We start from the raw sequence: 14027 nt of genomic DNA, 5'->3' as shown, positions 1-14027 counted from the left end.
AAGTAAAATTAGGTGTGTGGAAATAAATCAGGACACTTCTTTCTGAAACAAAATTGAGCTTAAAATAAACCATAAAAGGCTCTTATAGTTCCTCATGTTTACACTTCTTTGAAATTTATTCTTTGTTCCAAAAGAAAAAAAAAGAAAAAACAGGAGAGATGGCAGGAGCTTTGATTGGAGAGGCATTTCTGTCTGCTTCCATTCAGACGTTGTGCGACAAGATCGGTTCTGGGGAGTTGATGGACTTCTTCCGGGGAAAAAAACTTGATCATTCACTTCTGGAGAAACTGAAGCTGACGTTTCTGGCCCTTGATGCAGTGCTTGATGATGCAGAGGAGCAGCAGATTGAGAAACCCCGTGTGGGAAAGTGGCTTGACGAGCTTAAACATACTGTCTTCAATGCCGAGGACCTGCTGGACGAGATCGATACTGAAGTTTTGCGAAGCAAGGTGGAAGCTGAATTTTCAACTAAGAAAACCCAGGTGTGGAACTTCCTCTCTACTTCTCTTAATCCTTTTTATCAAGGCATGAATGGTAGGATTGAAGAGTTACTCCAAAGACTAGAACACCTTGCACAACAGAAAATTGTGCTCGGTCTTAGAGGAGGTGTTGGGGGCAAGGTTTCACAAAGAACTCCCACAACTTCCTTCGTTGAGCATCAATTCTCTACTTATGGTAGGGATGAAGATGAAGCGAAATTGAAAAAACTGTTGCTATCTGATGATGCAAGGGGCGGCAATGCATCTGTAATCCCCATAGTGGGAATGGGAGGAGTTGGTAAGACAACCCTTGCTCAGCTCCTTTACAATAATGACAGGGTGAAAGAGCAGTTTGATGTTCGAGCTTGGGCATGTGTCTCCGAAGATTTTGATGCTATTAGGGTCACTAAAACCCTTGTTCAGTCAATTGCTTCAAAACCCTGTGATACGTCAGATATGAGCTTGCTTCAAGTTGCTCTTAGGGAACAACTAATGGGGAAAAGGTTTCTACTTGTGTTGGATGACCTTTGGAATGACGATTATAATGATTGGAGTGTTCTTCAAGCTCCTTTCACTTATGGGGCGAGAGGAAGTAAGGTCATTGTGACAACAAGGAACGAAAGTGTTGCATCCATCGTGCACACTGTTCCTATTCACTCTTTAAAACAATTGTCACATGATGATTGTTGGTTGTTACTTGCAAAACATGCGTTTAGAAATGAAAATGCAAGTGCACATCCAGACTTGGAAGAAATTGGTAAAAAAATTGCACGTAAGTGCAAAGGTCTGCCTTTAGCTGCGAAAGCACTTGGAGGTCTCTTAAGTTGCAACATGGACTACAAGAAATGGAATCATATATTGAATAGCAATCTTTGGGAGCTACCACAAGCAAATAGTATTCTTCCATCTCTAAGATTGAGTTTCCATCACCTTCCTACTTATTTAAAACAATGTTTTGCTTATTGCTCAATTTTTCCAAAGGACCATGAATTTGAGAAACATAATTTAGTTCAACTTTGGATGGCTGTGGGTTTAATTTCACAAGCTGAGGGTGAGGAAAGAATGGAGGAGGTTGGGGAGAACTATTTTAATGAATTAGTATCAAGATCACTAATTCAAAGATCAAGAACTGAGGAGCATGGGTTCACAATGCATGATCTCATTAATGACTTGGCTATGTTCGTGTCTAGAGAAATTTGTTTTAGGATGGATGAGGAAGGATCACATGAAGTTCCTAAAAGAGTACGACATTTGTCATATTTGAAAGGAAAATTTGATGCCGCTAAAAAATTTCAGCCATTAAATGGAGTTGAATATCTGCGCACCTTCTTACCCATGTCTTTAAGAAAGTCAAATTGGGAATATGTAAGTAGTAAGGTTCCAAGTGATTTGTTGCCAACACTAAAATGTTCACGGGCACTGTCTTTGGCAAGATATGAAAACATCAGTCACTTACCTGATTGCATCGGGGACCACATACATTTGCGCTACATTGACCTCTCTTACACTGCAATTAAAAGGTTACCGGATACCGTGAGTTGTCTCTACAATTTGCAAACTCTATTGTTGGTAGGTTGTTCCTCTCTTGTTGAATTGCCTGTAGACATGAGGAAACTGATTAAATTGCGCCACCTTGATATTAGAAAAACTCGTATAAGGGAGATGCCGGTGCAAATGGGTAGACTTAAAAGTTTGAGAACACTCACTGCTTATGTGTTGGGGACATCTACAAGGTCCGGTGGCATTGAAGAATTGGGGGAGTTACCCAATCTTGGAGGGGAACTTTCTATCATGAATCTAGAGAATGTAGTCCATGTTGTGGATGCCTTGCGGGCCAATTTGAAGGATAAGAAAGATCTCAATGAAATACAGTTGGTGTGGGGTACGAAGGATGCCGATGATTCCATAAAAGAGAGAAATGTACTTGAAAGATTACAACCTTCTGTAAATTTGGCGAAACTGATCATCAGATGTTATGGTGGAACAAGCTTTCCGAATTGGTTGGGAGACTCTTCCTTCTCCAACATAAAAGTCATGCGCCTCAGTGGTTTTAGTAGTTGTTGGTCGTTGCCACCAGTTGGGCAGTTGCCTGCTCTTAAGGAGCTCCATATAGAGAAGATGAAATTTGTTATGAGTATTGGTGCTGAGTTTTATGGTGTCAATGGAACTTCTTTAATTCAGCCATTTCGTTCTTTAGAGAGGCTGGAGTTTAGAGAGATGCCAGAGTGGGAAGCATGGCTGCCAAGTCCAGGTAGAGGTCAATGTCCAGACTTTCCTTGTCTCGAGGAGCTGGTTTTAGAGAGTTGTCCGAAGCTGAGGGGAAACTTGCCGGATTATCTTCCTTGCTTGAAAAAACTTGAAGTGTCCGACTGCGGGGTTCTGCATGAAAGGGCTACAAGAAGTAGATGGATACCCTGGTCTCTCATTGTTAACACGGAATCCTTGCGACAATCTCTTCAGTATCTAGAAATAAGAGGATGCCCTGGTCTCTCGTCGTTACTGGAGACGGAGTCGCTGCCCTCGCTTTCCACACTAAGGATTCAAAATTTCAGTCGCACAGATTGCTTGCAGCCGCACTTGAGCAGTTGTCTTCAAAAGTTGACTCTCCATAATTGCGGGTCCCTCTTGTCGTTCCCTAGAAATGGTCTACCCACTTCGTTGAAATCACTTGAGATAGTTTATTGCAGGAGATTAGAATTCCTATCTCATGAGATGATGGCCAAATTGACATCCCTTCAACATTTCAGTTTATTTAATAGCTGTGATTCGCTCAGGTCCTTCCCGCTGGGCGTTTTCCGCAAACTTTCATCTCTTTATCTCGACGGCAGTAAAAATCTAGAATCCCTTTCCATTGGAGAAGGAGCTGATGTTGAAAATCTCACTCATCTCGATTCTCTCTGTATCTATAATTGTCGAAATCTGGTCTCTTTTCCCCACGGGGGGTTGCCCGCTCCCACCCTGGCTGGTTTAGAAGTCAGTGGATGCAAGAATTTGAAGTTGTTGCCCGATCGAATACACACACTCACCGCCCTTAGAGATTTGCAGATATCTGGTCTTCCAAATGTTGAGTCATTTGCAGAAGGAGGTTTGCCTCCCAACCTACAATCATTTCGAATCAGTGGTTGTGAGAAACTGAGGCCTTCAGTGGAGTACTGGGGTTTGCAACGACTTGTCTCCCTTCGAACATTTAAGATCTGGAGAAGCGAGGATGTGTTGGAGACGGTGCTCAAGGAACAGCTGCTCCCTACCACTCTTCACACTCTCGAAATCTATGGAATGAAAAGTCTGAAATCTTTGGAGGGAAGGGGACTTCAACACCTCACTTCTCTTCAACAGCTGGAAATTAGAAGCTGTAAGAGTCTCGAATCCCTGCCAAAAGAGGGTTTGCCGGCATCGCTCCGTCTTCTGAGAATCAACTACTCTTCTTCTCTGGAGAAGAGGTGTCAGGAGAAGACGGGAGAAGAGTGGAGCAAGATAGCTCACATTCCTTGCATCCAGATAGACAACCAAGTCATCATTTGAGATCTCAAATCAAAGTCAGGTACGTACATACGAGATTCAGATTCTATAAAAGTTTCACTTCAATTGTTTACTGTCAGATATACTGTGTTTAATTCACCAATCAATTAAATTTCAGGACAATATCATCCAAGAGCAACAAGTGTTTGCTTGCATAAATTACTGCGTACAATTACCAATTAAGTTATTGGGTGCTCAGGTTAGCTATGACACCAATATGATTCTCCTGCACAGGACGAGGTAACTTCTTGATGATGTTTTTTTTCCTCTTACTGTTGTGGTTTGAATACGGTGGAATGCTTACTCATCTTTCATTGCATCTGTCATCTTTACATAGGTGCCGATATGTTTCTGCACAAAAACAACGTGTGAATTTGGCTGGCTGCTGCATTCTTACAGATTCCATCGTAAGTTGTTGAATACTGGAGTGTATCTTACGTTTCCTTTTCTTTTCTTGTTTCATGATCATTATTGATGGATTATATTCGTGAATCTATAAATCATTATAAATCATTATTTCTTCATCTTTGAATCAGGACCATAAATCACTATAAATCATTATTTCTTCATCTTTGAATCAGGACCATTTTTTCTAGATGAGGTATGGAAAAGGGTTGAGCTCGAGTTGACATCGACGTTCGATAATGATGAGAAGAAAGGTTTAAAGACGATTTTTTCCCATTTGACGTGGAAATAATTGGAGTTGGAGAAAACCAGTGAAGGTAAAACGCTCTGAAATCTTCTCATTGCTTCTAATTCTTATGAGCTTTGATATTCTACATTTGGAACTTAGAATCAAGGTTTCTAACTTTTTACCACTTTGATTGGCTGGACAAATATGAATAAATTAAGAAAAGACCATTAGGTCACAAGATTCCTTTTCTAATTTTATTTCAGGGTTTCCGAAGGACCAATGCAAGGCATCAATCTGAACCATGAGCTCTATGTCTCCGCTCGTTATGGAAGTCTACCATACTTCTTTGTTATTTCAAGATTGTTCTATGAGAATGCTACAATACCGGCATTGTTTTTAGGAGTTTAATGTAGACTTCGCAAACAGGTTTTGACACATGTTTCAGGATCACCTGCAATGCTTGTGCTCGTATACTCAGAAATTTTGAAATGCTTCGCTTATGGGGCTTTTTGGATTTCTATGCGGAGATATTCTTTCCTCACGATCTTCATAGTCTTCCCATAGGTTTCATAAAGAAAAAAGCAAGGAGTCTGCTAATGGCATAATGCACACATAATGACTCAAAGAAGTAAGGCATTTTGGATTTTGACATCTGTTTGTTTTGCCTTAATTTGTATTGTCCTATGTCAGTGAGTTGTGTATGCTGAAACTCCTAGTTCTCTCACCTTGTGTTTGGATGAAGGATTTGATAGTACCAAGCAATTTAGGATAAATTTGTTAGAAATCAACTACAAAACATTAGATATAGACATTTAAAATGCACTACATGATCATTACACACATAAACAAAGTATTTATAAATGTCTCCTTTCAAGCAGTCATTTACAAATCCCTCTCGATGCATGCATCTAGTCTTTCATATCCCTCCAACTAATTTAGCCTTGAGCCCTTGACACTTTCAAATCTCTCATCCAAACTTTACATTATCATGTTGCCTGTGGAATATTGTTAATTGATTAGTGTTGTAACTTAGGTATTCTTTTGCCATTTAATTGATAGATCTATGTTACATTCAAGATTATTTACAGGTCCTCATATTTTGAAAGTAACTTATTCTGGCCATTTCAGCAGGATCAACCAGGGAATTTGTTCTTGAAGGGCAGCACATGCTGCTAACTTTATTGATAGATCAATCGACAGGTACTTTGTCTGAAATGAATGTACTTTCTACATAAACTAATCTAAGATATGTGCATATATATAAGGATACTTGGTATTTTTCCAGTGGCTTTCAGCTTGCATCTGCTAATGGTTACTTTGTCACAGCTTGTGAACATCTTGTTCTCCTTGAAGCTGATCCGAAGGAACACTCTTCTCTACCATTGTGGATTTTATGAGCAATCACGTGAATATCTAAAGTTGTAGTAGGACAACAAGGTATGTTTTCTAATTTGAAATTTCTATATGTATGATGACGTGCGACTTTGATGGTAAATCTTTAAAGTACCTTTATTTGGATTCTTCTGGATCGTCCACTAAGGAGGCGAGCGACTGATTCATTAACTGTTTCGGTGAAACATGCTGCAGAGAAATTGATGATACACTTTCACCTAATTTTGATGGAGGATGGCTGGAGCAGATCGTCGTATGTTAGAAATTTTCTTGGTAAAACTCTGAACCATGGTTATGCGATCATTTACATTATTACAGATAGCAATGCAAACCCTAATCACTAGGAGTTTCATGCAAACTGGGGAAAACAGGATTTTAAGTGAACTTCATCCAGGAAATGTTTTGCCAGATATCCATTGTTTTCTACCTGTATATAACAAGATGAACAAAACCAGAGATATAAGTCCTGCCACATCCTGCATTTTCATATTTAATGCTAGGCTTTTATATACTAGTTGAGTCAACCAGATCATCAATAGATTGGAAGGTCGGAATATTGGATGGTTGGAAGAATCAACCAGCAAAATGTACGACAGCGGAGCTAGTAAGGCATCTATTGTCTGCTTGTGATACTTTTAACTTTCAAGTGCTGCAGTGGTAACATGTTTACTTTTTTTTTGTAAATTGATGAATTATTTTGTCAAATTTGTGACTTCATTGTAAAATCATATGGATCTCCTCTGTTAATGACTAAGTTCTTTAGATGAATATTCTGAACTGTTTTTGGATGAAATCACAGGATATGTGGTATTTGGGATGCAAAAATAATCAAATCGTTTGTACTCAGGTTGTCGTATTCACATGGATATATGACCCTGGCAAAATTATCACCTTGTTAATGAGGAAATAATTAATGAGAGTTTTGTCAATATGTCGCATGTATTTACAGAAATCCATTACACTTACTTATGTATTGCATTCTATTTTTTATTTGATTTTTCATATGCTATCAGTCAGGACAACATGATGGGTCTAACGTATTTTTGCTTCATTGATGCAGAGAGAAAACAGTGGAATGATGTTTAACATCTTGGTTTGCAAACAAGATTTTTCCCATTTTGGTGTGGAATTAACGGGAGTTGGAGAAAACCAGTGAAGCTCAAACTCTCTGAATTCTTCTCTTTTTTTCTAATTCTTATGAAGGACTTTGATATTCTGCATTTGGAACTCAGAATCAAGGTTCTGACTGGCTACCACTCTGATTGGCTGAAATGCATTAATCAATTAAGAAAAGAGCATTAAGTCACAAGATTCCTTTTTTAATTTTATTTCAGGGTTTCCGAAGGACCAATGCAAGGCATCGCTCTGAACCATGAGCTCTATATCTCTACTCGGTATGGAAGTCTGCCTTACTTTTGTTTGTTATATCAAGGTTGTTCTGTGAGGACCCTACAATACGACCATTGTTTTCAGGAGTTTAATGTAGACGTCGCAAACAGGTTTTGACTCATCGTTCTGGATCACCTGCAATGCTTGTGCTCATATGGTCAGGGTCTTCATAGTATTCCCAGAGGTTATCATAAATAGAAAAGCAAGGAATCTGATAATGCACACATAATGATGTCACAAACCCTAATAGTGGAGGTGAGGGACTTTTGTTATCACGTCAACAGATAACACGACTTGTGACTCTGTTTGCATCTACAAAGCAGTAGACATAGATATTTGAAATGCACTACATGATCATTACACACGTAAACAAAGTATTTTTAAATGTCTCCATTTAAGCGGTCATTTACAAATCCTTCTCGATGCATTGCATCTAGTCTTTCATAGCCTTCCATCTAATATTTTGTAGTGAATTTGAACTAATTTAGCCTAAAGCCCTCGCACTTTCAAATCCCTCATCCAAACATTCCTTTTAAGACAATCATATTGCCCGTAGTATATTGTTAATTGATTATTGTAATTCAGCATTTTGTCTAATTTATCTTTGGTCATGGCAATGCAATCTATGTTACATTCAAGATTATTTACAGGTCCTCGTATTTTGAACATAACTTATATATGTATAGTCAGAATATTATGAACCTGCCTGTAAGTTGGTACATATCTACTGGTCCTCCTAATCATGATTTACATTTCACCAATGAGTACAAAAGTTTTTGTTCGCCAGCCTTCATCCAATAACTGATAATTTTCCAAAAAAGAAACGTTCTCTCTGCTAGGATGTAGATGTCAACCGTTAGATTTCGATTGAGAAGTTGTAAGCATGGATTTTGCATTCAGAGTGAGTAGAAGTATAGATTATCGATTATATGTATGCTGCATGTATTTATGTAATTGTATATACATACATATTTAGTTAATTTTGGATAAGGTCTGCGGACATGTGTCCAAGCCTTTATTCTTTAGCTATATATGGTCTAATATTTACTGTATCTACAGATTTTAAGAAGTTTGAAGGACACATTCCTGGCCATTTCAGCATGATCAAGCAGGGAATTTGTTCTCGAGGGCAGTATGAAGACAGGTACTTTGTCCGAAATGAATGTAGTTTCTACTTAAAACTAATCTAAGTTAAATGCATATATGTGAGGATCCTTTCTGTTTTTCCAGTGGTTTTCAGCTTGCATCTGTTAAGGCTGCTCAACATAGACTAGATCATCAATAGATTGGAAGGCCGGAATATTGGATGGTTGGAATAGTCAACCGGCAAATTGTAGGACAGCGGAGCTAGTAAGGCGCTATTTGACTGCTTGTGAGGCACTTTTAGGTACCGTTTGGTACGTGGGACGGGACGGAACAGAGTGGGACAAGGCGTTCCGTCCCACGTTTGGTGCGCCTAAAACGGGTGGAACGAGCTGTTCCACGGGACGAGTTTTGGGTGAATTTTCGTTCCACCTCACCCCCCTGGAACGACTCGTTCCACATCCGTGGAACACAAAACTATAACCTCTCCGACTCCTTCTTCCTCCTTGTTTCCATCCGAGGGCATCTTTGCTCCCGCTCCGTTCTGTTTCGTCCTGTTCTGTCCCGTCCCGTCCCATTCCGTTCCGTCCCGTCCCATCTGCATACCAAACGATACCTGAAGGACATATGTGAGGCTGTTAGAATAGAGCCTTATGGCCATCCATTCTGGAACTGGTTGTTGATGCATTAATTGTTTGCTTAGCTTGCAGGCAAGAACGGGCGAGGAGCAAGAGGCCCATTGCTACATATGTGGAATTCGAAGGTGATGTGCAGCTAGTGGTCGCGGTGCTCGAACAGGAGGAGGCTGATGATCCTTCTTCAGTGGGGCACGTTGTGAAAGATGCCCGCTTTTTTATGTGTTCTATCCCCACACGAAGCTTTCTTATTCTTGAAGGGAGGCAAACAAAGTGGCTCATAGATTGGCAAAATTGGGATTGACATTAGATCATCAACATATTTGGTTTGGGAAACCTCCAGGTGTAATTTCAGATCTTATTTTTTTAGGATAGCACAACTGTGTAATTTGATTGGTGCGAGATGCTCTTTTTTCCTTCGACGGGTTGAAATTCCCGGCAAGATTTTTATTGAGCTCCATTGATATGCACCCTATCCTCCGATATGTACACATAGGTTTCGTACTAATGAATATCGTACTTGTCCTTAAAAAAACGTTTTGATGTCTCTTCATCTATATGTGATATATGCTAGGTCTAAAATGTTGCATATTGCACAACGGTATCGTGCAAGTGTTGTCGATGGGTTGGCCCGAGTTTAAATTATTGGGTCCACTCCCATGCTCAATTTGGTTGGGTGCCGAAGAAAATGATAAAAAAAAAAAAAATTGGGTGCTTGGTGAGGAAAAACGGTAAAATTTTGGTGTCGTGACTTTGCACCGCTTTTGTTTCTCATTCGTAATGGCGGGGTATCAAAAACTAAAACAAAACATGGGCTTTTGTTGTGATTTATCATGCTTTTCTATCACATTCGATACGGTTGTTGCTAAAAAAGAAAGAGAAAAATTTGTGTATACTATGATTGCTAAACACACATGCATGGCATAAAATCCTTGGGATATGGAGTGTGCAAAAGAATGAATTCGAATCCTCGTCAGATTTTTTTTATAAGGATTTTGAAAATTCGTGAATCTTGTTCATTCATCGTACATCGTGCAGTTAAAAATTATTTTAAATATTTTTATTTAAAATTAAACACAAATAATACATGAGAAAAAATAATCACATAATGTACGAAAAACGAACTCAATTTACGGATCTACAAGATCCTCGTCAAAATGATCCGAAGAGGTTCCTGTTGGCAAAAGAATGTCCAAGAGTAGCTCGGTGGGACATTTGACATGATTGATACTTGAAAGTTGGATTTGTGGTTTGCACTTTAGGGTCCTAGTAATTGGAGTACTTGCGCAAATACGTTTTGTGTTTTTCATTTTTTTTTTAAATTTTTTAAATATTTTTATACATTAAAAGGATACTTTAAATTCGATCTTTAGCAATTAATATTTTTTGACATAAACCTTAATGGTATTCATTCATTGATTTCGTGCGCCTCATTATTGCTAGTAATATGTATTTTTATATGTTTGGTATTAATTACTTAACATGTTATAGGATTTAAAATCCCATATAAATTTAAAACGATTACAATAAAAAGAAAATACTCAAAAAATTTGATTGAATAAATAAATAAAAACAGGTAACAATATAACTTTGAAATAATAAATGTCAAACGAATGTGCCTATAGTGTTCAAAAAATTTGAAAAAGGTTACATTTTATTATAAAATATGTATACATTATAAATAAATAGATTTCACATTAAAAAAAAGGTACATTTTACATTAAAAAAAATGGCACATTTACAAAAGAAAAAGGGGACATGTAAAAAAAAAAAGGGTACATTTCACATATAACAAAGTGGTACATTTATGAAGAAAAATGGGTACATTATAAATAAATTATGAGTATAAATAAAAATTTTAAACATATGGGCACCAAATAAATTTAATATATGGATACAAATTAAAACTAAAAAGAAAATTGTACAAATAAAAAAGGGTTGCCAATTAAAAATGGTACAAACTAAAAATAGAAATATATGACACAAAGTTTAACCATAAATATAAATATACCAAAACTGTGACATCCCACATCACCCAGGGGAGTGATCATTATACGTATATTTCCATCCCTACCTAGCACAAGGCATTTTGGGAGCTCACTAGCTTTGGGTTCCATAGGAACTCCGAAGTTAAGTGAGAATGGGGCTAGAACAATCCTATGATGGGTGACCCATTGGGAAGTTGCTTGTGAGTTCCCAAAAACAAAACCGTGAGGGAATGGTAAGCCCAAAGCGGACAATATCATGCTACGGTGGTGGAGCGGGCCCGGGAAGTGATACGTCCCGGGCGGGGAAGTGATACGTCCCGGGCCGGGATGTGACAATTTAGTATTAGAGCCTAACCCTAGCCGTGGTGTGCCGACGAGGATGTCGGGCCCCTAAGGGGGGATAGATTGTGACATCCCACATCGCCTAGTGGAGTGATCCTTATATGTATATTTCCATCCCTACCTAGCACGAGGCTTTTTGGGAGCTCACTGGCTTCGGGTTCCGTAGGAACTTCGAAATTAAGCAAGAAGGGGCTAGAGCAATCCCATGACGGATGACCCACTAGGAAGTTGCTCGTGAGTTCCCAAAAACAAAACCGTGAGAGAATGGTAAGCCTAAAGCAGATAATATCGTACTACGGTGGTGGAGCGGGCCCAGAAAGTGATCCGTCCCGGACGGGGATGTGACAAAAACACTAAATGAATATATTTTGGAAATAAAATTTAATTATGTTGATATGTAAATAATATATAACTGAAATGATGAAGTTCATTAAAAGCTAGAGACCTTGATAAAAAAATTAAAAAGAAATAAGATTTTAATCAATACAATAGAAGAAAGAGGGATGAAAATCTAATTTCTCTTAAATTAAATATATTTTTTGTACATTTTTATAGCCTGTTAGTATTTTTTTTAAAATCGAATTTTGTCTTATCAACTTAAATAATTAATCCAGTTCCAAATTATAGCTTTTTTCTTTTTCCACAAGCAAAGGTCTTAAAAAAACTCAACAATCGAATTTTTTACAAAAAAGTTGTGTGTTTTAATGTCTCATTGATTTTGTGTATATCTATCACGTCATAACATTTGCTTTTTTTTCGTGACTGAAATGTTTTTGTGTGTCTTTCCGACCTCTGAAATAGTCGGCTTCATGGCAAAGTCAACAGCTGGTCCCGTTTAAAAAATAAAATAAAAAGGCTTTTGTGTGGGATTATTTATGCTATCAAGCATAATAGAGATTGTGCATAATGACCTAAAAGTGAGAAAACCATTTGAATAAATCACGCGGCCGATAGTTATTATTATAGCTTAACCAAATAATCATTGTTCCATTTCAAGGCCTCCTACAATGATTTGTGTGAGTTTGATTTTTACATATAAGAATTAGGCACACTAAGAGCTCGTTTGAGAAGTTCCTTTCAATAACTAAAAATATTTTTCGGTTTAAAAAACCTTCAAGTATTTTTCCATGGTTAACTTACATTTTTACCAAATATTGATTTTAAAAATATCTTTTTTAAAAATGTTTCCCATCATTAAAAACTCTTTTCAAACGAGCTCTAAATTTAATATATTTTTCTAATTGAGACAATAATTTATTGAAAACGATCAAGATTACAGTCAAGATCTTGGAGGTGGACATCATGAATTAAGTCGGGGGATCCTCCATCCAAACTACATAAGAACAAATAGATAAAGTAAACTTCGCTAACCGATGAGCCACTGCACTACACAAACATGAAATATGCGATATCTTCACCTTGTGTGATTGAGTTTAGTGTATTGGTTATTCTATTGTAAAATTTATGCTTGTGGTTTATTTTTAGAAAATTGTTATTAGCACTTTAAAATTTTCATTATGCACTCCTTATCAGTGTGTTTTTTATTCTAATTATATAAAGTTTAGAGTGCAAAAATGAGATTTTACAGTACCAATAACAATTCCGTATTTTGAATACAATAAATGACCAACTTTTTTTAGAGAAAGAAAATAACTAGTTTTCAAAAACGTTGTTAGAATAGCCAATTTATTCGACCCAAGGTGGTTCAAATTCATATAGAAAACTTATATCTACTCCATTATTGGCTAATCTATTTCTCATTGATTGTAGTGGATTTGAACTCATGAGTTCAGTTGGACTTAATAATTATAATTACTCTTATAGAACTCAAAATTTTCAATTCACTTTACACCGAACTTCATTTTGCGTCATACTCTGAAAGACCTACCTATCTAACATTTAAGGGGGGGGAAAAAAAAAATAGAAGAAAGAAAATGTTTGGTTTGTGAAATAAGAATTTGGAGAATACTTAGTGGATGATGGAAGATAAAGAATAATATTTGGCTAGTCAAATAATGAGTAAGAGTTCCTACTTAAAATTATTCGTTGTTGATTCATAAAACTTCGTGTTTGTGATCATAACCGTTTATATTATATTATACATTACTTAAAAAAGATCATCTCTGTAAAAATCAATTAAAATTAAGATCGTTTAGTCATCGACCTGTGTAAAAACAGATGAACGGAATTAATAAAAGCATTACGAACCGTCTATGTATGTGCTACAATAGATTGATTAAATGATCTTAGTTTTAATTCATTTTTGTCTATGCAGAGTGATCTATTTAAAGTGATTCCTAATATCAACGATTATAATTATAAGTACAATGGTCTATGATTCGAATACAAAATTTTGAGTAAGAGTTCTTACTCATTTTTAAATAGCCAAACATTGTTCATAATGCCTAGCTTAGAAGATAAAATGGTAAAAATAAGAACTCATAAATGCACCACCATTCTTAAATAGCCAAAGGTCTATGATTCGAATACAAAATTTTGAGTAAGAGTTCTTACTTATTCTTAAATAGCCAAATATTACATAATAATTACCGGATTATATTAAGAC

At 37.0% G+C, this 14027-nt stretch overlaps 1 protein-coding gene across 7 annotated transcripts; it reads left to right on the top strand.

Moving 5' to 3' along the window:
- Nucleotides 1-126: 126 nt before the first annotated feature.
- Nucleotides 127-9699, top strand: LOC137747196 (putative disease resistance RPP13-like protein 1). 7 transcript variants are annotated; one of them, XM_068487253.1, is made up of 13 exons: nucleotides 127-4020; nucleotides 4117-4238; nucleotides 4336-4405; nucleotides 4580-5260; nucleotides 5761-5832; nucleotides 5959-6069; nucleotides 6220-6628; nucleotides 7085-7263; nucleotides 7359-7418; nucleotides 7498-7668; nucleotides 8473-8557; nucleotides 8644-8763; nucleotides 9200-9699. In XM_068487253.1, the coding sequence occupies exon 1, from the start codon at nucleotides 159-161 to the stop codon at nucleotides 3999-4001; it is 3843 nt and encodes a 1280-aa protein (XP_068343354.1). In that variant the 5' UTR covers nucleotides 127-158; the 3' UTR covers nucleotides 4002-4020; nucleotides 4117-4238; nucleotides 4336-4405; nucleotides 4580-5260; nucleotides 5761-5832; nucleotides 5959-6069; nucleotides 6220-6628; nucleotides 7085-7263; nucleotides 7359-7418; nucleotides 7498-7668; nucleotides 8473-8557; nucleotides 8644-8763; nucleotides 9200-9699. The 7 variants fall into 7 exon arrangements, with proteins under 7 accessions (XP_068343354.1, XP_068343351.1, XP_068343348.1 ...); XM_068487250.1 differs by having other exon boundaries at nucleotides 8644-8785; XM_068487247.1 differs by lacking the exon at nucleotides 9200-9699 and having other exon boundaries at nucleotides 5764-5832; nucleotides 8644-8798.
- The last annotated feature ends 4328 nt before the right edge of the window (nucleotides 9700-14027 follow it).

Source organism: Pyrus communis, chromosome 10, assembly GCF_963583255.1.
Source record: "Pyrus communis chromosome 10, drPyrComm1.1, whole genome shotgun sequence".
Classification (NCBI taxonomy): Eukaryota; Viridiplantae; Streptophyta; class Magnoliopsida; order Rosales; family Rosaceae; genus Pyrus; species Pyrus communis.
Note: the sequence above shows the minus strand (reverse complement) of the source record. Positions and strands in the feature narration are given on the sequence as shown.